The following is a 25,377-nucleotide window of genomic DNA, read 5'->3' as shown; positions in this document are numbered from 1 at the left end:
TTAATCGCTCTCTCCCTCCTCACAGCACTGCACCGTCTCACGCGTATAAACAACAACACCGCTCTGGCGCAGAAGCGCATAGAACCGCTCTTTGATGTTCCGTTGGCGGTGACCCTCGTCGAACGCGACTGCCCTTTCACCCCCGTCTCCTGTTACCCAATACACCCGGGACTTGGTCGAGACCCTGTCGCGGATTGGGTTGTGGAAGAGGAGGACCTCGAAGAGGCGCTCCATGCGGAGGCCGGCGTGGGTCGTGTCCGCCTGCGAAGGCATTAGCTTCTGGGAGTTGGAACGTGGATGGGAACAAGCAAGTGGACATGGACTAACCGGCACACGCCAGCACTCGGCGCTATCGCCGCCCATACCATGCCGGAGATGCATGAGGCTGATATCCTGCATGGGCGGCTGGGAGACTAGCATCCTGCGCCAGGATGCATCGGGCCGGATGAAGCGGGCCCGAGCCTCGCCTTCAAGCGTGGCAATGGGTAGGTCAGAGAAGCGGAAGTTGAATCTCTTCTCTTTGTCGTCCTCGTCCTTGGGAGGGTCGGGGAAGATGGAGGGGAACGCCTCCGTTAATAGCGGGTTCAGCATCTTCTCGTTCATCCCCCACTCATTGGCGTCCTTGATGGGGGTGAAGAAGAGGGCCCTTTGGAGGACAGGTGACTGTGCTGCCAGGCTTGCCCAGCTGTGGCATACTCGTTGGGCGGATGTTAGGAGGGTGCGCATGTCCAGCTGCGCCAGGACCATCTCTAGGATTTCGGGGGTGTCTAGAGCGCTGTGCATTGCGGAGGTTGTCTTAGTTCCAAGTGTCAGATCGTTGTCTGAAGTTGGGGCTATGAGGGGTTGGGGCGGGATATATCAGGATTCGGCAGTAGGCTACAGGATATAGACAAAGGAACCGTAAGAAGTCGAGTGGCTGTAACAGGCAACACCCCCAAGCGAGTCACGTGTGGAGCTAGGAGACAGGGGTTGTCTCAAGACACGAGTGGTCAAGCATAGGGCTAGAGGCTTTATATTGGTAAGTATAAGCAGGGTCATCATTTACACTTGCACTGTACTGATCTAGAAACCGACAAAAGCAGGCTATACCTAGGACTCCGTTCATATAGCATGACATGACACATCCCAAGCCTGCGCGAGTGAGCGAGGCATTTCCGCTAAGCTAAGCAACATATTGGTATTTGTTCCCTTCCTCACGCTCCATGTAATCCTTCTCGATCAACCTAGATAAATGGTTAGCAAGCGCATCCTAACAGCTAGGTCAGAAGAACAGGGGGGTCATACTTCTCGATATTCCTCTTGATATCCGCTGGCTCCAACACACCCCGACTCCTGGTGGCCTTGATAACCTCAGCCACAAGCTCCGCATGGGTAATCGTCTTGCGGCTCTTCATGATGCGCACAATAGCAGCCTGGGTCTCGTAGTGCCGATCCGCTGCAACACGCTCATGCGTAATCTTGTTCTCCTCTTTCGTCTCCTTGAGCTGGATCTGGTTGATCTTGATGCGGAACTTGGGGTCCGTAAAGGACGGGTTGTAGGAGAACTCGTCGGTGGGCGCGACCTCGCGACCCTTCGGCTTTTTGGATAGCACGCGGTATTTAGCGCAAGCGAGGGATTGGAGCGTTCGTGTTAGTTCTTGGTCGGCTGGAGTACGTTAGTAATAGTCACGGTAGAGTGGTCAGAGGGGCTTACATAGTGATGTGGCTTCTTGAATTTGACGGTAGTTCAGTGTTCCACCCTCAGGGAGCTCGTTGAAGAGGAGGAGAACAATCGCCTGGAACGAACTGACAGCAAGCTCCTTGTTGCCGCCGGGGAATCTTGCTCGAATCTGACAATGCGCTAGCTGGTGTTTCCACGCGAGTTTGCGCCCGTTGTATTTGGTGTCGTAGAATTTCTCGAAATCGTTGATAGCCGTGGCGATCTCTGTCGGTATCCGCACTTGGATATCTGGGTATGTTGGCCATGCGGATGCTGATAGAACGCTGACATGCAGGTCTACTGGGAGAGGAGTTTGGCGCTCTCGCTTGATGGAACTGTATGCGCTCATTTCATCACGAGCAACCTCCATGTCCTTGAACATGGACTCGAGGTTGTGTGTGAAACTTGATCCGCATTCTGAACGCAGTTAGTCACGATGCTTATTCCAAGAATCAAGTAGACAAACCTGTCTTGAGTCTTGACAGCATGCTCTTCTCTGCGTCATCACTTGCACTCCTGCCCATCAAAAGACGGCGCGCCAGGTCGTTTTTGTAGAAGGCCTCGAAGACCGCTTTACCGTGGACGAACCGGAAGAGGTCCAGCACCTGATCGAGCTGTCGGTTGATTTCCGCATCTTCGTCCGCAAGAGGCATATTTTCAGCATCTCGATTCGGCGCTAGTCTCCATGCCCCGCGTAGAAGCCTGTCGACGTACTTCGCGATCATTTCTCCAGCTTTGGGATTGTCTGTACCTCCCGTAGAGTCTGATTTTTTGCCCTTGTTCATGAAACTCTCAAACGATTCACGAAGAATATGACCGAGACCCTCATTCCGATGGAATGATTCATTCCAAATATCGTCAAGTTGCTTCTTGAAATCCAGCAAACGTGCTACCATATCCGTCTGTTTCTCATCGTCGAAAACGATGCCAGAGCCTTCTTCCACAATGTATGCACTGAAGGCACCCTTTAACTTAGCCCCGAGATCTCTTCGCTCAAGGAGCGTGTAGAGTTGCCCTAAAGCGACTTTGTTTCCTGTTCGCAGTAAACCGAGAACGTCCTTTTGACTCAGTAAGACACTCTCCTGATCCGTGACTAGGGTCTGATCGAGCAATTCGGACAGCTTCTGCTTAGTCGACCGGTTGAAAGAAAATTGCTCGCAACGACTCATCTCGCGCTCAATTAAGCGATGGCTGTTCTCCACATATGACGCCAAATAGCCGGACGCTTCTTGCTGTGCCCATAGGGACAAATAGTCCTGCGACTGCGAAACAAACACGGGCTCGAAGCCGGAGACATACACATCGAGCCCATGGAATAGTTCGACAGCGTTTCGAAGAAGAGAAGAATCGACGACGCTGTGCTCCTGGGAGCGGTCCGCTGAAACGAGATCACAGGCACCGTGGAGTACCTTCGCCCGCAGTGTGTGATCGGAGTATACGTGCTGTCGGAACTGCAATAGACCCATTTCGCGGATAACGGGATGTTCTTTGGAGTGAAGGAGGAAGGATTGGTCAAGGTAGTAGAAGATCCAGCGCACGGTAACCTATTGTAAGTCAGCAACTCCACGCAACAGAAGACAGGTTCTTCTTACCAACATTGACTGCCACACTTTCCACGCCTCGACCACTGACCTCAATGTATCGACATTTGATGCCATCTGCGCCTTGTCGACTAAGGAATCGTGTAGTTTCCCCGTAACATGTTCTCGACATCGCTCTTGGAGCCGCCTCGACAAAACCGCAGCTCGCCCCTGACGACATACATTCTCTGCCCCCTTGTAAAGCTCCTCAAGCGATATCTCCGGTTTCCCGCCGCCGAAGATCGCCGTGAGCGCCGCATCCAACTGATTCCATACTCTATCAAAATACGAATCTTGGTTCAAGCGCGGACCAGTCCGGAGATTCTTCACAACAAGTCTTTTCGCGCCGGTATGCGGTGTAAAGTTGCTCTGATGCGACGGCGCGTTGCCCGTACGGGCCTGCAGGGCGGGGTTCGACAGGATGGGACCACCGGCACCCGGAGCGCTCGGCCTTGGCCCTGAGTTCGAGAAGCTGTACATTCCGCCAGGGCCGGACTGATTGGGTGCGGGGGAGGAAGGAGACGGTCGGGCTCGTTTGTTCGTCGGCGGGAGGTGTTCGTCGTCTTGTTCGTGCGCTTGGTTTCCGTGGAGGAGCTGCGAAATGGTCGCCTGCTGATGCGGAGGTTGTTGGGATGACTCCCCTTGATCTTGAAGCTTCCTTTTGCCAGTAGCCTTGCGCTTGCCGCTCCTCTGTTCGGGGGCGCCTCTCGGATTCTGCTGCATCTACCCGGTTCTATCCTGGAGGGGGATGACGAGGAGGAGCACTCAGAGTTGGAACGATCCGAGGTGAGCTCGGATCACAAAGACCATCGCAGTCAGCGTCCAATTCTGAGAAAACCTCGATGCTTTGTGGCCTGATGCGATGGGAAGCTGGGAGATGGAGGAAGAAGCTGGGATGGGGTTCCTCCGCAACATTCAACTGCCCGTCGGAGATAAGATAATACACCCGATGACATAAGCTGCATCATACTACTAGAAGTGGTGGAAGTGAATTTGGCTTGAAGTCTAGTCATTTATTTTCATTCAATATTTTATGGAACATTCCTGTAGGACGTATACTAAAGCCAATTCCCATATGCTAATCCCATAAATACAACACAATCGTTCAACATCCCATGCTCCGTCTCATGCAAAACCTAGCTTATGCAAACAGCTTCGGCCCAATGTGCTGCGCGACTTCACTCTCCTCAGCCTGTCGCTAGAGTCAGTTTCGAGCTCAATATAATATAATAGCATAGGCGGACGTACCTCTAAGAAGTCTGTGGCAGCGACCAGGGCAGTATATGACTTCGCGATGCTGGTGAGCGCGTCGTGATGATCGGCGGCACCGGATCCTCCGACCTTGGCAAAACGCTTGAATACACCGACCATGCTCTGTCTGTTCTCCGTTAGAAAGGTTCGAATTTGTTCGATCATCAGCTCGTTCTGCAGCCCCCGAGAGAACGTCGCTGTGACAATGACACGGAGGACCGAGTCGAGTAGATCGTAGTATTTCCGTAGGGCGTCGGCGTTGTCAATATCTGTTGCCGTCAGACAGGTTGAGATTATTATCACGAAAATATACATACCGATACCAAGATCAGGATCCGCAGCAAACAGCTGTGAGTCCTGCACTGCTTGGAGAAGGCCACCCTTCCATACGTGGGTCGCGCCGGGTTTGGTTTGACAGAGTTGTTGCAATAAGGAGAACAAAGACTGGTAGTATGATAAGAGTATAGGTGTATCTGGGCATCTCTGATCAGCGACACTCGCAGAGAAGAATCGGTGACGGGCTTACCGCTGGCTGGAGCATTCTTTAACTCGAGTGGTAATACTCGAATGCTATCCAGGAACAAACTCAGGTAGTTAGACTGGGCCAACGATTCAGCCAAAGTCGCGTCGGCCTGTTTATCCAGAGCGGCCAAAGAATTGAGCAGTAAAACAGCTGCCACTCGGCAAGTTTCCTGACCGGTATAGGCGTCGTCACAAATGGCCTCAATCAGAGCGCGGCCCGCAGATCGGACTACTTGCTGGCTGTGCTGTCTCATGCTCTCGTTCCCGGTGCCAGGAGAGACGATTCGGGAAACGTAGATTGAGCAAATGTTGTGGAAAGTCTCCTTCAGATGGACACCCCCATTGGACAGGATAAGACCTCGCACACAGATCTGGAATAGCTGATGGAGTTTCTCATCTATTAGGTCGCCGTTTCTTCTGGAGGGGGCCACTTTGGCTGGTGCTGTATCTAGACTCTCGACCAGAAATTCGGCTAATCGGGCGAGATCAAGGCCTTCTGGGAGGTCATCCTCGATGGCAGTCTCAAGCTTCGGTAGGATTAGTTGAATGGCGTGTAGGATAAATGTTGACTTTCGGCCTCCGTCAAGTTCGGAGCACTTTAGTATCGTGGTCAGTAGCTCGGCCCAGGAGCCGAGTGCCATGTGCCGGTTGAAATTGATTTGGCGTGATTGATTTCTTGCTCGCAGGAATTCAATGAGATTGTCCGCCTCAGCCATGAACAGTTCATCATCCTGTGGACGCAACCCCCCACTTGCCAGTAGCTCCCCTCTTCTGGCTTTGACGAGTTCTTTCACCTGGTCAACGTTATATAATAGCATAGCGCCGTCCTCTACCTTGTCCTCGCACATGTCAATGTCGAGGCCGCTAAGGTATTCTACATTCGGCGGCCGAGCGTGGAACTGAAGATCGAGGTCCGCAAAGTCAAAAAGGTCAAAGACCGTCGGGTTTGCGATGGTCGTTCCGTTATCTGAAGTAGAACTCCCAAACAATGTAGCTAGGATAGTTGCCAGTAAGGTGGGTGAATTGATCTTTGCCGCAGAACGGATCTCCGTTGCTGCATAGTCGAAAAGATAACTTCGATACAGCAGAAATTCAGAAAGCGCATCCGTTGAGTCACAGACCCAGAATTGCTCTGCGGCAACTGGTAAGCCATCCCAGAGGGTGTGTGGCCCAACCAAAGGCTGGCTTGTAAATAAGCCGACAAGGAAGCCAGCAGCACGCATCTCCGTTAGGGTGAAGTACGAAGAGAGCTTGGACGACCATAGATGCTTCAACACCTCAAAGGCTGTACGTTTTGTATGCAGCATCCACGGCACGATGTTGTCCTCGACTTGGTCAGGATAACTTTGCACAAAACCTACGATGGCGTGCAGCAGAGACCTTCCATTGGAGAACAAGCCATCAGCAGGCACGTCGAGAATGTTCCCCACACTACCAAAACCAAGAAGCAAGTGGGCGACCGTAGGTCGGTCTGTGATCATACTTAAAGAGCTATTAATAAGCCCCATGAGACTTTGACGTACGATGAAGCCCGTGGCTAGCGGTCCAGCATCAAGTTCCCTAACTTCAGGCTCCATCTGAGATATAAAGGGAAGAGAGATGCTGTCCAAGTTTTCTGAGCTCAAAACTTCCACAATCTTATTCGACGAACGCCACCTGGACAATTCGGGAGAAGAAAGCTTGTTGAGACGGGTGGAGCTGGACAGCTTGGCCAACAGGGCTAACGAAGAGACCGTAAGCTGTTCGTGGCCTGTACCGCAATACAAGCACAGTTTTGGGATTATTTGAAGGTTGTTCAGAACGCAGTCCTCAAACGCGGAGAGTGAAGAGTTGGCGACATTGAGCCTGCTCCCAGGTTGTGATTTGATGAATGGTCGGACGATATTGAAATAGGTGGACTGGAGATCGATAATCAAATCCATAACCTCAATGCTCTTAACCAAGGATGATACCAAGATGGAGTGAGGCGGAGCTCTCGAAACTTCGGCAATGTCTTGGTTCGCTGTCGCAAAGATAGTCTTTATTACGTCTTCGTTATATAGCCATTCGGCCACGCGCGCGAAAGGATGGAGGCGAACATATTGGAGGAGTGTCGATGTTTTGGGATTGGATTCCGCTGTAGCCGATGTTCCGTTGAGCGTAGTGACAATGGTTTCATTGAAGGACTTCAGGCATGTTAAGACAAAGTCCAAGGAGTTGTAAGTGAGCAGTCGGGATTGGCGATCATTGAGCTCAGGGATCTTTTTCGAGAGCGCTTGACCCAAGATGAAGTCGATGTAGGGCTCGATGCCGGGCATACGATAGGAAGAGCCAAGTGATTCCGGAAATGGTACCCAGAGGGGATACTCGGCTGAATCAGTGGCCGGGGAGACGAGAGAGAGTATAAGAACCACGAAGGCGTTAGCCTGGTCGAAGCTCTCGCCGATCTTCTCAAATGCCTGCTTTTCATGCCAAATGAGCGGATTCGAGGCAAGGGGCACCTTGTTATGTGCAGAGGCGCTCATAGCTCCGCTCGAGATCCATTGGTCCACCGAAAGCCACATGTCATTGCCATCCACAGCGCTCCTGTCGGTCATCAAACCAGCAAGCGCCTGGAAAACCGTTGCCCGCAAGTGAGATGGTAAAGGCCCACTACAAAGCGTCAATAGCGTGCTGACAATGTCGAAAGTCGGGTGATGGAGCATCCATTCCCGGACGGCAGTGCTCTGTCTGGAGAGGTGTCCCACGAGTCGTAAGTAGCATGAAAGCATAACAGGGCTCTCCGGCTCACTCATATCAGCCGGCTCCAACTTTCTGGCGCGTTGAATGGCCGGCGCCGTTGACGGCTTTTCAGTAACCCTCGTCGCATATATCTTAAGTTCAGCAAACATTTGTGACCAATTCATGGATGCAGACCGCTTGAATTTCGCGGACATGAACTTATCTTCCTCCATTAAAAACCGGTGTGCAGCTGCAGCATTGTCTTCTCCTCCAGAAATCGAGCAAAGTAGTTCGCAGAAGGCGCTAACCCTAGGCACAGTCTGTCGCTTGGAAGACCATTGAAGGAAGCCGTATAGGTTGCCATCGGGGTCGGCCCAAAACTCCTGTGCTGCGTCTGGCCGGCCTTCAAAAGCAAAAGCCATAATCAGCAGAAACGATTCGAGATGCGTCCGGGCCTCCACTAAATCGCGATGAATGTTGGAGGTCAACCCATCCCGAAGTGCGGTAATCTGATCCAGCCGCTGCAAGTCCTCTTCGGTTTTCAGTTTTCGAACAGCATCCGGCATATTAGCGATGCACGACTCCGCAAAAACCTCAAAGTTCTCCATCAACAGTGTTTTTAAATATGGCGAGCACGAGTATGCGTCAAGGGTCGCCGATCCACTCTCTTTCAACCACGATGCGCTTTCCCTCAATAGCATTGTCACTAACTCGCTGCGAGCTGGGTCGCCCCATTCTTCACCACTCACACCAGAGCATATTGAAACCAACAGATCCAGTCCTCCATCGTCTAAAGCAGTCATGAATGTTTTCGTACGTTCTTCGGCTTCCTTCTCAAGATCAACTCCGGGTGGGGCGGACGACGGGCCGTCATAATCCCAGGCACTGTAAACTGCAAGCCAAAGTGCAATGACTGCCGAGTGAAAAGGTTGATGCGCCCAGTTCTGGCCATCTTTGGTGGCGATAACGGCAGTATTCAGGCTCCGAGCTTCAGTGTAGTTGCCCGAGCGCTCAGGGGACCCGTGCTGAACGAAGGAAGCGATGATAGCCGGGACATAGTGGACAAGTACTCCGTCGAACCGATCGAGCTTCCTGAGGTGTTTCAGCAGGATCCTAAGATCCTCTGAGCTTGTATACGGCCCTTTGAAAAGGTAGCACAAGATCGCGCCGAGAGATTCGTGCTGTTGGAGCAAGGCGAAGCGCTGGAGTTCTATAGCTTCCATGACCAGCTGATCCTCGGACTCCCCTACGATTGAAGCTTTCTGGATCTGGTCATTTAGAAGCGACAGCCACTTCTCGATGTCCTCCATAGATTTCAGGCACTTCCGTGTATAGAGCGATGCGTTCCGTAGCTGACCGTCCTTAATCTCAACAACATGGGCCAGCATCACCTGCATAATTTCCTGTGTCGCTTCGCGCTCTACCTCGAACGATTCCTGGAAAATGAGGCGCAGCGATTCGAGCAAGAAGTTCCGGCGCTGGTGGAAATTTATGATGGCCGTTATCACTGGAGGTCTATCAAAGTCTTGAGAAGGATCCTGGGCCCTGAAGAATAGTAATGCCGCCAACAATTCGTCGAGATCGAGCGCATCGGCGACCTGAAGTGTGCCTTGCTGGAAGTCATCGTTGACTTTGAATTCCACATCGTCAATTGTGATCTTTCCTGTGTTTATCACAAATCAAGTTAGCGCAACAATGTCTTTGACATATGCACTCCAGAATCGGTGGCATTTGTAGTTTTCTTACCAGAAAGAACAGTCATTCGGCTTCCATTGCTCTTTGTGGGCTTGTCAAGCAGGGACCTAAAATCATGGATGTGAGTCTCCAGCTCGACGCGGAGTCGGTCTATGTTGACAAGGGACGAGTCAGAAAGAGCAGAAAGATCCTGGTACAGGCCGCGAAGGCCATCCAGGGGGTCTGCGCTCTCCATACTCAGCGCAGGACGGTCGACTGTCGAAGCGCGATGCAAGAGGTGTTTGTCCAGCACCAAAAAAGGCTGGAGAACGCGACAAAATGCCGGCGGTCTCAAAAGGCGGCGAGAGCTTCTTTGGCTGGACCCACCAACAACCACCATCCAGCTCCAGAACACCCCCCAAGCTCGGGATTTTCATGCCGAATTTATTCTTAGATTGCCTGCGAGGACTGATGAAGTGTATTCCATCGCTGTGCAAATACTCGGAAGCTCCTAAATGATGGGGCTGCAGAGCGCTCCCGGCTGAGCAACGAGCTGCGCCCACTGTTTCCCCCAGAGCAAGAAAGTAGTCAAGAAGCCTACAATGGGCGGAGAAATCACCCTCGATGGAGCGATTGCGCTTCTGTCGTCGGGCAAGCCCAAGGATCGCACAAATGGCTTAGCTGGTTCGTTGACGATCAATTGATGCATTTGTCTACATTTGTCACACTGCCTAACGCCCGCTAGATTTGAAACATATTCTCCAGAAGAATAAACAGAGCTCGAAACTGTAAGGAGCTCCCGAATGGAGTGTCCGGATGTATATTGACGTACACTTCATCTAGGCAATCTATGACCGACAAAGCCTGCCACAAGGTCTTTGAATCACTATTCCGGCTCATCTCTACCGAGAAATCGCTGTATAACCGGGCGGCTTCTGAAGATGCTTCTAAAAAAGTCGCCTCCCGCCTATCCGCCTGTGCCTCTGTCGTTCGCACGGCTGTTGAGACCTTCCTGCGTAATCTGCGTACTAAATCAGTGCGCGCCCTTATTGACCATATCACCGACGTCTTGGTCAGTCCGGGTAGTGCGGTGTTCGAGCTTTTCAGCGTCGACTACACAAAGTGTCTAAGTACAATTCTGCATTATCCTCCGCATGTTGAGCATTTGGGAGCCGAGGAGTGGAAGACTGTCATTGACTTCTGCTTGAACGTGATTAATGCATCAAACGGTGATGACAGCCAACCAAGCACATGGAGTCCACACACGTCCATTATGGACGACTACCTGGGAGCCAGTGGTGGCCGATCGACACCATCTAGAATGACACCCACATTGGCCGTTAGAGAAAAATCTAAAGGGCCTACTGGTGCTGTCGAAGAGGCTTTCACATGCATCAGGATACTCTCAGGGGTCTCCAATGCGCCTCTCCAAGAGCATGCAGAGGATATACTACGGGGGTTGACGAAATACGTAGGCTCGTCTCCACTTGCGGCAAATGGCCATCAAACGGCCTTTGGTGCTATCAACACCGTGGCGATGCGCATAATCTTCGATAACTCAGAAGTCATTCGAGACACCTTAATGGACCTACTCCCAGTAATTCGGAAACATTGGATCACCAAGCTCATAGGTCTGAGGGACGAATTACTTGTCACCATGATGATGGTTGTGCTGGTTCTGACCGATGAGAGCCGAAGAAACCCAGAAGAGACCCTGTTAGCTGCCATTGATGGACTTATCGACACCTTACAACGCGAGTACTTTAGACGTCCCGAGAAGGACATTCTTCAGGTTGACGAGTTGGTCTTTGATACCAAAGCCCCTGGTCAGCATACTATGTGGCCGAGGCTGGAGAGTGCCAGGTCTGAGCACAACTGGACGGTGTTATGGGTTATGGCAAGGTTGCTAGAGTTGTCCGAGGAGCTGGCCACGCGGTTGTCATCGCCTCCCCCTGCCGAGGACGAAACCCCGAGTAAGAAGCAGCGCCTTACCTCAAAGATAGATGATGTTTTTCGCGACTCCGCAGGGCCCTTTGGCATTAGAAGAATATGTGCTTTGCAACTGGTTCCTTTCCTCCCCAACCACTACGCCTCTGTCGACTCAAAGGCGGCTTCGTTGGAACGATTGATTCCCAACATATATGACGACAATGCTACGACGTCATCCTGGACAATGATTGCTATCGCAAGGTGGGTGGACTCAACGTCCTGACTGGAATTGGATTGCTGATGGTGTTTCCCTAGTATCGCGGCCAGTCCCGAGGCAGATGCGCCGTCTTTAAAGCGATATTGGCAGCAAGCTTGGGAATTGACGTCTCGCGCATCTACTTCACAGCTTACCTCCAGAGCTGCTTGTCATTTACAGAACAGTATCCTCCATTATGGTCTTCTAGACTATTCCACCGTGGCAGAGACGATAAATTCGATGCTCTCATTTGTCAACTTGAACGGGCCGTCAACACTGTCGGACTCGTCTCTTGAGTTATGGGCGAGCGTTATCAGGATGATAGCCCAGATTAATCCAGGTTCCGTCTCAAACGCCTCTGCCCAGATCTGCGCGTGGCTCAGGGATGCATGGTCTATTGGTACATTCCTTTCCATTTTACTCAGGGCTCTTCGCACGCTAATAGTATCGCCCAGGAACCGTAACCGACCGGACACAGACATCACAGGTCGCAGTATTTGCGCGCCCTTTGGATGTCTTGAACTTGATCTTGGCTTGTACCAACAGGCCTTTTAGCTTGCCTAGGACTTTATATAAAGGGCCAGCAGGGGTCGTCGCAAGGTGCTGGTACTTTTACCACAGTAACAAGCAGATTTGGCGCTATCTCTTTGATATACACGACGTGGTAGATCTCTACGATATCTGGGATGTTGAAGCGACGGTTTGTCTCGAAAGGTTTACGCAGCCAGATCCCAATGACCTGAGTATTCTCGACTTGTTGCAAGCAAAATCAGAACACTTCCTTCACTCTTGGAAATCACTATCCGAGGACAAGTCACGCCATGTTACACCAGAAATTGTGCAGATCCTTACATCCTTCTGCATTACCGTTGCTGTCTATACGTCCTGCCTGCCCGAGCAGCCAGATTCTCGGTTACAGACCTTGCTCTCAAACAGTCGTCGTATGTGGGAGAGCGTCTGCTCTTTCTTGGCTTCACGCGAATCTGCTTTTGTGCTCTCTAGCTTATTGCTACTTCCTCCTTTTCTTCCTTTGGACTCAAGCTTCTCCAAACCAACAACTGCCGTCCACAAAGCTCTCTACGGATTGGTCGTTCCCTTGAGTAAAGTTCTCGAGAGCCAAAGACAGTCCCAGAGAAAAAGATCATCAGCCAGTACCGAGGAGACCATGGATTTGGATGACCAATTTATGGAATCAACTGACCAGCTCGAAGAAATGTCAAGCATGATATCGACAAACCGAAGAGATGTCCCACTGTTGCAAGACTCTGCGAGCTTCCAGCGCTACATGACTGTCCTTGTTTCCATCTACGAGAGGGCATATTTACAACATTCTGACTCGCAGCAGCCAGATGGTGTGACTTTGCATCAGTATCTGAACGATCTCGACGAAGTTGATCTTCTGGCTGCGCATGAGCTTCTGCCTTATGTCTATAGATCATGCGCAGAAATGGACCGAGAATCCCTACTTGGGCTACTCGAAGAGTTGGGCGAAAAGTGTCTTCAGTCATACGAGTTGGAGCGCTGTGAAAATTCACACTTACTTTGTATTTACATGATGAGCAGCCTTGCTAGTTCGTGGACCAGCGAGATTCAGGACAACCTCAGCGACTCGGCCGCGGATATCTATACCTGGTTCACGGAAGTCTGCTTAAAAAAAGGGAGGACGTCATCGTCCGTCCTTATTGCATTCGCAAAACTTCTGGGAAATATCATGAGCCTGAATCCTGCCTACTCAAGTGGTCAGTCAAGCCCGTCTCCAAGGACAACCCTCCTCAAGATCATCAAAGAAGGCGATGTGCTGGTCAAATTCAATGCGGGTAGCCTGTTTCCAGAGTTATTCGGACAATTTCTTCTCAAAGACCACGATGCTATATTCAATGACGTTCTTGAGTGTTTGCCAAGCGATCGTGGCTGGGAAGAAGGAATCGCCGTTCGTTTGTTTCTGCTCGCCCAGCTTGCGTCGAAATGGCACACGTTGCTTCGAAGAAGCATTTACCACATCGTTGAGACCCCGGCTGAGGTGCCCAACTCTTTATGGTACGCCGAGAAATGTCTACGCAATGTTTCGGATGCGCTTGGGCTCCAAGGCGCCAAAGAGATATTTCGGCTTTTCTCTTCGCAGATTCTGTTCACGTGGACCGAAACACGATCGGTAACCTCCATGCCCTTCAGCATATTTGGATATGCTAGTCTTGAGGACATGCTGTGCGATGCTCAGGACGAGATTGTCGGACAGGTAATGATGCGTGCTGCTGAAAGTGATGCTGCGGAGCTCTCAAAGATCATGGGCCGGCCCTTTGTCGAGCTCCTGACAGACTCCTTCTACAAAGCAGAAGCGTACACAATAGCCCATGACATAAGTACTCCTCCTGGACAGGGTAGTCAGCCGAAGGGTGTAGAGAATCGACTCAAGAAGATTCTAGGTGCAGATACGTTCGTGAAACTTATTGAGGCGCAATTTCCACAAATCATCGCCACATTTTTCGGTTCACTCGATCTATATGAGCAAGTGGAAAAGGCGTTCTCAAAACGAGAAAGCTTCGGCGAAGCGCTTGAGACCTTCAGGAGCATTAGTAGCAAGTGCTCTGTGACGACCGTGCTGCCGGCAAATCAACGACCGTCGTTCAGAGCGCGGTATCTACTCGACGAACTGGAGTTTCTGTGCAAACGAAGTGGATACGAGCTTGAGACTATCTGGACTCCTACCCTAGCATCTTACGTCTGTCGAACACTTTTGGAGTCAATCCACCCCGCTCTGGGCTCCTTGCATGCTTGTTCCGTGCTACGCAAGATCAAGATCTTGATATGTGTGGCGGGGCCCGTGATGCTGAGTGACTACCCGTTTGAGATGATTATCCATGGGCTTCAGCCTTTTATTGTGGATATATCTTGTTCTGAGGATGCACTCGCCATCTTCTATTATTTGTTGGAAACCGGAAAGCCATATCTGACTAAGAGACCAGGTCTGATGGCTGGCTTTGCCGTCTCGACCAAGCTGTTGCTGCGCAGGTTTGGGGCATCCCTGCCCGAAAGCGCTCTGCAGGAAAATCAGTTACAAAACGTGATAGTATGCCTTAGAGCATTTAGTGAGTGGTTTTCTGAGTATGTCGACTCCTACGCTCCGGCTTCAAGTGAGGAGTCGTCCGAGCCTTATTGGCGATTTGCCAATTCCTTCTCCCTCGCTTCGACTGAAAATGACCTCTTGCTCGAAGTACTCAAGGACCGCCAGTCAAAGGACAGTCTCCTGAGCGAACCTATGTCTGATCGTGTGCTTTCGTTGCTTTGCTCCACCCCAGAAGCTGCAGATGAATATCTTCTTACTACCATTGAACAGGACGAAGATGCTATATCGTATGCTATCACTGTCAGTCAAACTCTTCGAGACTTTAACCCCGGCCCGGAGTACCGATCATGGGCAGCTAGAGTCCTTGGGAAAGCTTTTGCAGCTACCGGTAAGATCAACGACGCTCTGTTGAGAGAACAGGATCCTGATCTGTTTCGCACTTCTTCAACTCAACCTGATGATATTCTTTGTCGCTCTAAGGCAAGCATCCTGGAAGTCCTTTGCAGTATGCTGTTGAACAGCAGCCGACCTGGGTCAATTGAGCGCACATTGCAGCTTATCGTTAGTAATCTGCCCGGTTTCCCAGACTTCGAGCCCTGCTTGGGTAGCATTCCTCCTCCTCTCATGAAGGCACTCACCTGGAGTCCTTACTTATGTCCGGAAATATCTTTAAACGCGGTAGAAGCGAAGGAACTAGACAGCATACAAGGATGGGACCTCGGCCTCTCAGCCCCCATCTGGGCACGCAACATTGGCCTCTTCCTATCAAAAACAGTTGCGGTTGACCCGGTGATTGGACCTTTAAGCAGCATTTTGTACCTCATTCCTGATCTGGCAACCCGAATATTGCCCTACATCCTGCACGATGCTCTACTGGCGGAGATTGGAGGCGATGTGGATGATATACGAGAGAGCATATCACAAATCTTCAACGAAGCCTTGCAAGACACTGAAGAAAGGACTATCCCTCACGCGCGGCTGATTATCAACTGCATCCTCTATCTTCGCAACCAACCCCAGCCGAAGGAGAATACGATCGTTGACCGTGAGAGCTGGTTGGAAATCGATTACGCGGTAGCTTCCTCAGCCGCCAGTAGATGCCGGATGCCAAAGACGGCTCTCCTGTTCCTGGAGGTCCATGCATCTCGCTCTACGACTGGTTCTCGCCGATCATCTGTCGTTAAGTACGAGCCTCCAGCAGGCCTACTGCATGACATATTCAAGAGCATCGACGACCCGGATTTCTTTTACGGCATAAAGCAGTCTTCTTCCTTGGATTCCGTCATGGAGACACTGGAGCACGAAAGTTCGGGTTTCAAGAATCTTCTATTCCAGAGCGCGCAATACGATAGTCAGGTTCAGATGGCTGGCACTGGGAATAGTTATGGCGTTCTCAAAGCTCTCAACTCCACTAATCTCCAGGGAATCGCGAACTCTATGCTCGGTGCGCGTGGAAGTTCCAGTGACACCGCGATTCCATTCGACAGTATGCTCAAGGCTGCTACGAATTTACGTCAGTGGGATATACCCGTTTCTCCATTGAACACGTCACCTTCGGCAACGATTTTCAGAGCATTCCAAAGCATAAATACGCCGGGGCCATTGGTTGACATGTTGGCATCTATCGACGAAAGCTTCAAGACCAGCCTGACTCTGATCGATAGCGATCGCCGGTCGGCGAAGTCTTTGCGCACTGCTATGAGGACGCTGGGGGTTTTGACCGAAATTGAGGAGGTTCTCAATTCAAAATCAGCCACTGAACTTGATCAGAAATGGACGAAGATGTCACGGAGGATCTCCTGGCTAAAAAACACTGAGTATGTGTACATTTCTCCAATAACGGGCTATCACTAACAACATGCAGCGTCCAGGAGATTGGCGAGATCCTGAACTCACATGAGACCCTGTTCTCTTCCATAAAGCAGAAAGACTATCTCAAGTCTTCATTGAATGTGACCGACAATTCTGCGCAACTGCTTGAAGTTCAGGTGATTCGCCAGTCCCTACAAATCGCCAGAGACCACGGAATCGCTCAGGCTTCACTAAAGTCGGCGGTTTATCTGTCGAAACTTGCGGATCAGAGCATCTCCTTGGGACTCAATGTGGAAGGCGTGGCTAAATTCGACTTAGCCAATGTGCTATGGGATCAGGGTGAAATGGCGCCTTCAATCCAGATGCTCCAGCAGTTAAGGGAGAGGAACGACCTTCACAAACAACATATTCCATTTAGTCGTGCGGAGCTTCTAGTTACCCTAGTAAGTGCATCCGGACCCTGAGTCAAGATAACGAGGTTAACACAGCCAGGGCCATCATATTGCCGAAGCCCGATTGGAGAAGCCAGAGGCTATTATCCAGAACTACCTGACACCTGCAGTCAAAGAACTGAAGGGTCGCTCGGAGGGAGAAGACGCTGGACGAGTCTACCATGGATTTGCTATGTTCTGTGACCAGCAGCTACAAAATCCCGACGGGCTGGAAGACTTCAAACGCGTTGAGCAGCTTCGTGACCGCAAGGAAAAGGAAGTATTGGCTCTCGATGCGATGCTCAGATCAGCAGAAGGGAAAGAACGGGACAACCTCAAATTCCATCGGGCGAAGACGAAACAGTGGTTCGACCTAGATGATCGTGAGTACCAGCGTCTAAAGCGGAGCCGGGAATCTTTCCTCCAGCAGTGCCTCGAGAATTACCTCATTTGCCTGAGGGAAAGCGAAGCATATAACAACGACGTGCTCCGCTTCTGCGCCCTCTGGCTCGCCCAATCTCACAGTGAAATCGCCAATAGCGCGGTCTCAAAATACCTTGCCGACGTCCCGAGTCGCAAATTCGCCCCTCTAATGAACCAGCTGACGTCGCGTCTCCTGGATGTCCAAGAGGACTTTCAGGATCTGCTGAATGCCCTGATTTTCCGGATATGCTGCGAGCATCCGTTCCACGGGATGTATCAGATATTTGCGAGCAGCAAGTCTAGGGGCGGAAGAGACCAGTCGGCTCTGTCGCGCAATCGAGCGGCCACGAAGCTGGCTGACTTTATGAAAAGTGATAGGAATACAAGCTCTTTATGGGTGGCACTTCACAACGCAAATATCAACTATCATCGGTTCGCTATTGACCAGTTGGGCGACAAGGCCAAGAGCGGTGCAAAGGTTCCGTTGAATAAACTGGCAACTGGCATGCGCCTTGAGCAGGATATTGTCAATCAACGACTACCTCCGCCGACTATGAAGATTGATATTCGCATCGACTGCGACTATCGTGATGTGCCCAAGCTTACCAAGTACCTTCCCGAGTTCACGATTGCGTCTGGTGTGAGCGCGCCTAAGATTGTTACGGCCATAGCCAGCAATGGTGTACGATATAAGCAATTGGTAAGGGTTATCCTTGATTATTTATCACCCGATCGGGACTAACAATATCATAGTTCAAAGGGGGCAATGATGATCTGCGGCAGGACGCTATCATGGAGCAAGTATTCGAACAAGTCAGCAGTCTTCTCAGAGACCATCAAGCTACCAGGCAGCGGAATCTGGGAATCAGAGCCTACAAGGTGCTCCCCTTGACCTCTAACTCGGGTATCATTGAATTTGTTCCGCATACGATACCACTTAATGATTTCCTGATGCCCGCGCACCAAAGATACTATCCCAAAGATATGAAGCCCAATGCCTGCCGCAAACACATCGCCGAAGTACAGACGCGGTCGTTTGAGCAACGAGTTCGGACATTCCGTCAGGTAACCGAGAAATTCCACCCAGTGATGCGCTACTTCTTCATGGAGAAGTTCAACAATCCAGATGACTGGTTCGGGCGAAGACTATCGTATACCCAGAGCACCGCCGCAATCTCAATACTAGGACACGTTCTCGGCCTTGGAGATCGCCACGGCCACAACATTCTCCTAGACGAGCGAACAGGCGAAGTCGTACACATTGATTTGGGCGTCGCCTTCGAACAAGGACGCGTCCTGCCCGTTCCTGAAGTCGTTCCCTTCCGCCTGACGCGCGACCTGGTAGACGGGATGGGGATCGCCAAGACAGAGGGCGTCTTCCGGCGCTGCTGCGAATTTACCCTTGAAGCGCTGCGCCAGGAATCGTACAGCATCATGACGATCCTCGACGTGCTGAGGTACGACCCGCTGTACAGCTGGACGGTGTCGCCGCTACGAATGAGGAAGATGCAAGAGCAGGACCCTGGCGATGGGCCTCCTGTATTACCTGGGTCAGCGGTCGATCAACAACGGCCGACGAATGAACCGAGCGAAGCGGATCGAGCGCTGACTGTTGTTGCGAAGAAGCTGAGCAAGACGCTGAGCGTTACAGCGACGGTGAACGAATTGATACAGCAAGCGACAGACGATAAAAACCTTGCTGTTTTATACTGCGGTATGTTTCATTTCCATCAGTTTATCTATAGGGCATTTATCACTAACAGGTGTGAGTAGGCTGGGCCGCATATGCATGAGCGTCAGACTAGCAGTCTGGGGTATTGGTGGGTTTCCAATAGAAAAGGTACATAGAAGAATATTTGTAACATAGATGATCATTAGGATTTGAACTGTTTATCAGGCTGAAGATATAAATAGCGCTGGCAGCCCTATCTTGCTATCGCCGGCTTTGACTTTGACGTCGGCGTGACCGCCACTTTTTGCCTCATCTCTCCTTCCCTGCAATTCCTCCTCCTCCTTCTTTTACCCAACTGGGCAACTCATCCAGCTGGACTAGATCTCAGTGCTCACTTGCTTTCACCCCACGATCTGGCACTCTTAGATTGTGTTTGCATCTGCCACTGGCTCAAACCCTCTTCTACAATCTTGGCGTCAAGTTCTTGTGGTCGCGTGGCCTTAGCGCTATCCCTGCCTTTGTGAGGATATATATGTGTGAAGTGTTGTGCCCTTTATTGTGTACTGTTTATTCTTCCGGCTGCAATTCATTTGAACTTTCAGGTAAGTCCATCCTTAACCCCCTTTCGAACACAAGCTGAGTCCAAAGCAGATGTCAAGCACGCCCTCTGCTCCGAACAGGGGCCTTGTGGTCTTCTCGGGAGGAAGCGCTGCCAACAACCTTGTCGACGTGTTTGATTCTGTCCGAGAGAGCAAGGATTGCCCTCTGAGCTACATCATCCCCATTAGTGACAATGGTGGCTCATCTTCGGAGCTGATACGGATCTTTGGTGGTCCTGGGATAGGTGATGTAAGGAGTAAGTATTCTGGGCCTTGTCACTCTCATCATGTCTATTTCAACCGTTAATGCCGTGCAGGTAGACTGGTCCGACTGATCCCACCATCACCTCCTAACTCGGAGCGTTCGGCTATCAAGACACTGTTCAACTATAGACTACCAGCAGACGAAACTGCTCACAGCGAGTGGCTCTCCATAGTGGATGGGACATCGCCTCTATGGAAGTCCATTACCCCGGCAAAGAAGGAACTCATCAGGTCCTTCTTCAACCTCCTCAACCTGGAGATCCTCAAACGTGCTCGACCCCCCTCATCAACCTTCGACTTCGCATCAGCAAGCGTCGGCAACCTCTTCCTCACCGGCGCGCGCCTTTTCAGCGGGAGCTTCGAAAGCGCCATCTACCTCCTCGGCAGCATCTGCGACGTCTCCTCAGACCTCATCCGCGTAATCCCCGCCATCAACTCCAACTTCTCCCACCACATCTCAGCCTCACTAGCCAACGGAACCATCATCGTCGGCCAAAACAGCATCTCCCACCCTAGTCTCCCACCACGCCCCGCCTCCCCCCGACCCCGAACAAATCTCCAACCCGATCAAAATGGAAACGCGGCCAACGTCGAGCCAGCAACGATAATCGACTACACCGAGCCCTCCGATGTCCTCGACACAGCCCTCAACGAAGACGACCAACCCCCAGGCTTCCTCCCGCACCTCCGCAACAAAAACATCAACTTCTCCAAGTCCGAGAATGAGGATCTCCCCGCTCGCATCACCCGAGTCTGGTACATCAACCCCTACGGCCAGGAAATCCGACCGCGCGCAAACCCGCGCGCGCTGGAGTCCCTGCGCGACGCCCAGGCAATCATATACAGCATCGGCTCGCTGTACACATCGCTGATCCCCAGCTTAGTCCTGCAGGGCATCGGGCAGGCCATCGTGTCGTCTCCAGCGCGCCATAAGATCCTCATCCTGAACGGCTCTCTAGACCGAGAGACCGGTCCGCCTTCGGACCCGTTCACGGCGGCCGATTTCATCGAGGCCATTACGCGCGCCGGGGAGGAGAGTCGTGGGAGGGCACCGCTTGACCCGCCACATTCACATTCCACGTCCTCTACCTTAGCTCCGGTCAGCCTCGGCAAAGATGCGTTTCCCTCCCTAGCATCGGAAAACGAAACACCCACCCTCCCGTATACATCGTACGTAACGCATGTCCTGCATCTCGAGGGACCGGGTACACCGCATGTCGACAGGGAGCGGCTGGGCGAGATGGGAATCGAGACGCTCCGTCTTTACGGACGGAAAATTGTCTCGAGTCACGATGGGCCTGGGGGTGAGAGCGAGGTGCCGCTTGGCATGAGGTATGATTCAAACGGTTTGATCCAAGCGCTGGAGGTTGTACTGGGGAAGAAAGGGGACGGGATGTTAAGGGGAGCTGTTAGTCGGAGGAATACGTTGGATCCGGGGAGGAAGAGGGGTGCTCATTAGATAGAAGGAAGTTTGCAGGTACCGTGTGGTAATTTCATTTTAGAGTTATAGTATAGTATAGTTAAACTAGAATAGTATCTAGATATAGTGCTAGAACAGACCTAGGGTCCTTTTTGCACATCTCACCAACACCGTCACAGACTCACAGCACCTCCCAGTAACAATACAATATCCAGAACAAGGAAAGACCCTTCTTTATAATCTGACTCCGCACCACAGACAGCCCAGCCCAGCCCAGTGCACAAAACAGACGCCGACCCCATGCATCATTAGTCGTATAATACATCGACGAAGTATAGTTGAGGTGGTATAGATCCAAAAAGATCGTACCATAACAGGACATATACATAGGAAATGAGGAAATTTGTTTAGTCGGTTAGTAGAAAGACAAAAATAAAGACGAACGATTACGCCCTGGCCGTTGGTCGTGGTTTCCACGGCTGCCGGGGAAGATTGACCTGGGGAGGCCTGCTCCCCGGTGAAAAGTCTCGAAAACCGCCACCGTACAAGCCTGAGCCAATGTCCATGAGGATGGCCTTCTGGGGCTCAGCTGCAGGGTTAGTTGTTGCTTTGGTGCGTGTGCTCGACCGCGAAGTTGTCCCTGTTGCTTTGGCAGAGGTGTTGATTTTCGTGACTTCTTTGATGATATCGCGGAGCTCTTTGTCGTCTTTCGTGATCTGGGCTTTGATGAGGGCGGGGTTATCGGAGGTTTGAAGCCCAGACATGACGGTTTTGCGGGGTGTGTAGGTGTATTTTTCGGGTGTTGGAGGTGAGATGGGGGTGATTGATGGGTCGAGGCGGGCTTCTTCGTTCTTTTCGAGGAGCTGGGTGATGTCTAAGGTCTCGCCGTGTGGAATCTTGTGTGGATGAGAGGGTGTCACGCAGTCCATGTCGACCTCTTTTCGCAGAACATGGTCGATGTCGACTTGGGAGAAGTAGGCGCACGACTGAGGCAGATCGTTGATGCCGACCTGCTGCGAAAACATAGCGCGCGTCCAGACGTTGGAAACCTGCAAAGCTAGAGCAGCGCGGTATTTATCTTCCTCCTTAACGAGGTATCTGATTTCATCGTGGACGGTGATGGCTAGACGTGCCTGAATATTGTAGCGTCGAATGAGATAATCCATGGCAATGATTAACATGTGGAGGTAGTCGACACCAGAAGACTGGATGGCCCAGTTAATACGAGATGTCATGAAACTACCTTTGTTGATGAAGCGTCGCATTAGGGCTTCAGTAATACCAGCGCCTAGGACTGGAGTTCGTGGTCGTTCTTGTTCAGCAAACTCTTCCAGTTTATTGAAGACAAATGACTCTGTGCCTCCACGCCAGAAGGGGGTTTCAGACAAGAGGCGGCGCGTAGTTTTGGCACCTTTGGTCTCCTTGTAGAGCCTGGTGGCGACCTCTTGAGTTTCCCTCTCGGACATGGTTGGGTTGAACTGCCGCAGTAACGTCGCGGCGAACTTCACACCAGCCCCGTAAATGCGGCCATAATTGAACACCTTTGCATCATTGCGCGAAATACCTAAGATCTTAGCGGTGCGTGAATGCATGTCAGTTCCTGCAGCCTTGGACCCCTCGAGAGTCATGAACCCAATCGCATTTCCGCCATGAAGCTGGAATTGAGCATCTCCGATAAGACTTGCAATCCAGAGCTCTTGAGAGTCAACATCGGCACCAACAAAGGCGTAGCCCGGTGGCGCTTTGACCATTGCTTTCAGTTCGGAGCCGACACGGTTTCCTTTGGCGTTGCTTGCCGTAAGCCACGTGTTTTCCACCGCTCTTCGAGTAATAGTTCCCATTGGAATAATTTGGGGTAGAATGTACCCAGTGCTTTGACCATCCTTCTTCGGCGTAGCAGCCCGCACGCTATCCTCGTAAACGACCAATTGGCCCATGATTCGGTCACGGGCACTAATCCAGTAGGAGCAGGACGCATTCATCTCAAGAGCTTCCTTGGCAAGAGCGTATTGAGAAGATAATGTGCCACGCTCGAAATACTGTAGATAGCCTTTGGCCAATGGACTGACGCAGCGCGCTGTGGGTCCATCTTTGTGAGGAAGCTTGAAGTAAATGTGGTTTCTGTCATTCTGTAGCTCTGCATTCTTTTCCTCGGACATGTCGCATTTGACCACTGGTTGATTCTCGTATTGGTGGGCCTTCTCGCGAGGAACCTTGAATGTCCAACCGTGCTTATCCGACCAGATCAATGGATGTGTGTCCCACGATAACTTCAGTAGGATAGGCGCGATTCGCGTTCGCACCGATAAATTGATGTCTGCGTTGTTCGAAGCGAACAAGTCTTTATACCACTGCGGCATGCCGGGCTTCTTCTGTCTAGCCGCCGGCCGAGGAGGATCTCCCTTCTTTTTCCCCTTCACCATCTTGACCTCCTGACCGGACCAGTCCAGCTGTCGTAGCCAGGGGTCGTTAGTATACTTCTCGGGATCATCCTTAACACTCAAGGCTTCATCACATAGCGCGACAAGTCTTCGCTGGACATCGCCTAGTCTCTGATGGTAAGTCGATTCAGCACTCTCGAGGTACTCCTTCCAAGTCTGGTTGACTGGAAGAATCACAGAAGAGAGATGCCTCAGAGCGCCAAAGCTGACCGGATGCGGGCAAGTCTCAAGAAAATTCGGGAAGACCCTTTTGTACACACGATGTGTAATTGCAACATCAGCAGCGCAATAGTCAAGCAGCTCATCCAGCTTTCCCAGTATCTGCGATTTGTCAAGCTCGCCAAAATAGTCTCGCTGAGACTTGTCGATAGTGACATCACAGTGAAATTTAGCCACGTCTCGGAGGGAATTCACCGAGCTCCTTCCGACCCAGAGCTCTTCTTCCTCTTCTCTTATCATTTTATTCTCAATCAGAGCTGCAAGCTCAACAGAGTTACTGTCACTTGCAATCTTGTCTCTTAGGTCTCTGTTCTTCTTATGACGCATCCACGTAGGCCGTTGCTGTGAGCACATTCCATTCACCGCGACATGGAGCGACATTGTGTCGAGAAAGAAATTGGCAGTCTGCTTGAGGTCGTACTCCTCAAAAACGCGCGCACGATCGTAGCCGATGTTGTGTCCGACGACAATCCGGGGTTGTGTTGGATCGCCTAGAGGAACAAGCTGAATTTCGTTCTCCGTCTCCCCCAATAACCACGGAGATATCCACGCGTACCAAGCCGTAGGGCTAACAGCGCACGCCATGACAGCAAATGGGTTCTCCTTGTACATCACTTCCGTGTCGAAAGTGAGCATTGCTTCATTCGGCGCATCCACCGCTTCCGAAGTTCCATCCCTGTTGTACTTGGTCCATCCGCTGCGCCTGACCCATTTGCGGGGTAGTTCCGGCGAGTTCACGATTGCATATTGTTTCGAGTAAGTGAGATACGGTTCCGACGAATCCATTCCCAGTTTGAAAAAGTGTTCATCCAAGGTTTGCCCCTGGAGAGCGGGCAAGTCAAAGGCGACAGGATCCGCGTGCTCCTGCGCTTTCCCGAGTAGCTCATGACGTGCAAGATGATCTCTTGATAGTGCGACTAGGGTCGGATCTGGCGGCTTCGACTTATTGAAAAAAATCTGGGAGTACACATGATCGCTCAGTTGTTGGACACCGATTTCATTGAACCTAGCCACACCGGGAACTAGGCAGTCAGTATTGAGTGTCTTGACCAGGGAATTTCGACAAGCTTACCAGACAGAGACTTTCGCTGAGGTTCAGGTTCTCTATCCTGCGTGCTGTAACATCTTGCAGCTAGTGGCAAGGCCTGCGACGGCGGAACTAGACGACCGCGAAGTCTCTGAGCATGAAAACGAGGTACACCCCTCGTGCAGGGTGCGCAGTGACTTCTTAGCATATTATAACCGACGAGGATGCGATTGTATGAGCTCCATGATATACCCAACTTGACTTTGATCAATGGGAAATGGCTGAGCAAGATACGGATAGCTCTGGTAGCCTTATCGTAGGAATCGTCGCAAGTCCCAGTAATCTGGTTCGGGCTCCGGACTGCAGCTAGTCCGAGCACTCACCGCCCGCATAT

At 51.4% G+C, this 25,377-nt stretch overlaps 6 protein-coding genes across 6 annotated transcripts; 2 read left to right on the top strand and 4 right to left on the bottom strand.

The window, feature by feature from the left end:
* DSM5745_10149 (uncharacterized protein) lies at positions 1-783 on the bottom strand (the record flags this gene model as incomplete). The annotated part of the gene is made up of 2 exons (XM_026752165.1): positions 1-261; positions 328-783. The coding sequence occupies 2 exons, from the start codon at positions 781-783 to the stop codon at positions 1-3; spliced, it is 717 nt and encodes a 238-aa protein (XP_026599227.1).
* Positions 784-1,162: 379 nt separating this feature from the next.
* On the bottom strand, positions 1,163-4,002 carry DSM5745_10148 (cullin family protein; the record flags this gene model as incomplete). Its single annotated transcript, XM_026752164.1, has 5 exons — positions 1,163-1,223; positions 1,285-1,645; positions 1,694-2,116; positions 2,166-3,243; positions 3,292-4,002. 5 exons carry the CDS (start codon positions 4,000-4,002, stop codon positions 1,163-1,165), a joined length of 2,634 nt encoding a protein of 877 aa, XP_026599226.1.
* Positions 4,003-4,420: 418 nt separating this feature from the next.
* DSM5745_10147 (nuclear pore complex Nup192/Nup205 family protein) lies at positions 4,421-9,682 on the bottom strand (the record flags this gene model as incomplete). The annotated part of the gene is made up of 5 exons (XM_026752163.1): positions 4,421-4,471; positions 4,528-4,799; positions 4,848-5,003; positions 5,057-9,415; positions 9,499-9,682. 5 exons carry the CDS (start codon positions 9,680-9,682, stop codon positions 4,421-4,423), a joined length of 5,022 nt encoding a protein of 1,673 aa, XP_026599225.1.
* A 346-nt stretch (positions 9,683-10,028) lies between these two features.
* On the top strand, positions 10,029-19,134 carry atmA (DNA-binding protein kinase TEL1; the record flags this gene model as incomplete). The annotated part of the gene is made up of 9 exons (XM_026752162.1): positions 10,029-10,110; positions 10,172-10,214; positions 10,270-11,616; positions 11,671-12,011; positions 12,067-16,492; positions 16,540-16,930; positions 16,980-18,041; positions 18,095-19,055; positions 19,115-19,134. 9 exons carry the CDS (start codon positions 10,029-10,031, stop codon positions 19,132-19,134), a joined length of 8,673 nt encoding a protein of 2,890 aa, XP_026599224.1.
* Positions 19,135-19,664: 530 nt separating this feature from the next.
* On the top strand, positions 19,665-21,335 carry DSM5745_10145 (gluconeogenesis factor YvcK family protein; the record flags this gene model as incomplete). The annotated part of the gene is made up of 2 exons (XM_026752161.1): positions 19,665-19,869; positions 19,930-21,335. The coding sequence occupies 2 exons, from the start codon at positions 19,665-19,667 to the stop codon at positions 21,333-21,335; spliced, it is 1,611 nt and encodes a 536-aa protein (XP_026599223.1).
* Positions 21,336-21,742: 407 nt separating this feature from the next.
* DSM5745_10144 (DNA-directed DNA polymerase gamma MIP1) lies at positions 21,743-25,191 on the bottom strand (the record flags this gene model as incomplete). The annotated part of the gene is made up of 2 exons (XM_026752160.1): positions 21,743-24,978; positions 25,029-25,191. 2 exons carry the CDS (start codon positions 25,189-25,191, stop codon positions 21,743-21,745), a joined length of 3,399 nt encoding a protein of 1,132 aa, XP_026599222.1.
* Positions 25,192-25,377: the final 186 nt, after the last annotated feature.

Source organism: Aspergillus mulundensis (genome assembly GCF_003369625.1).
Source record: "Aspergillus mulundensis strain DSM 5745 chromosome Unknown scaffold_14, whole genome shotgun sequence".
In the NCBI taxonomy this organism is placed as follows: Eukaryota; Fungi; Ascomycota; class Eurotiomycetes; order Eurotiales; family Aspergillaceae; genus Aspergillus; species Aspergillus mulundensis.
The sequence above is the reverse complement of the archived record's forward strand: the minus strand, read 5'-3'. Positions and strand labels throughout refer to the sequence as shown.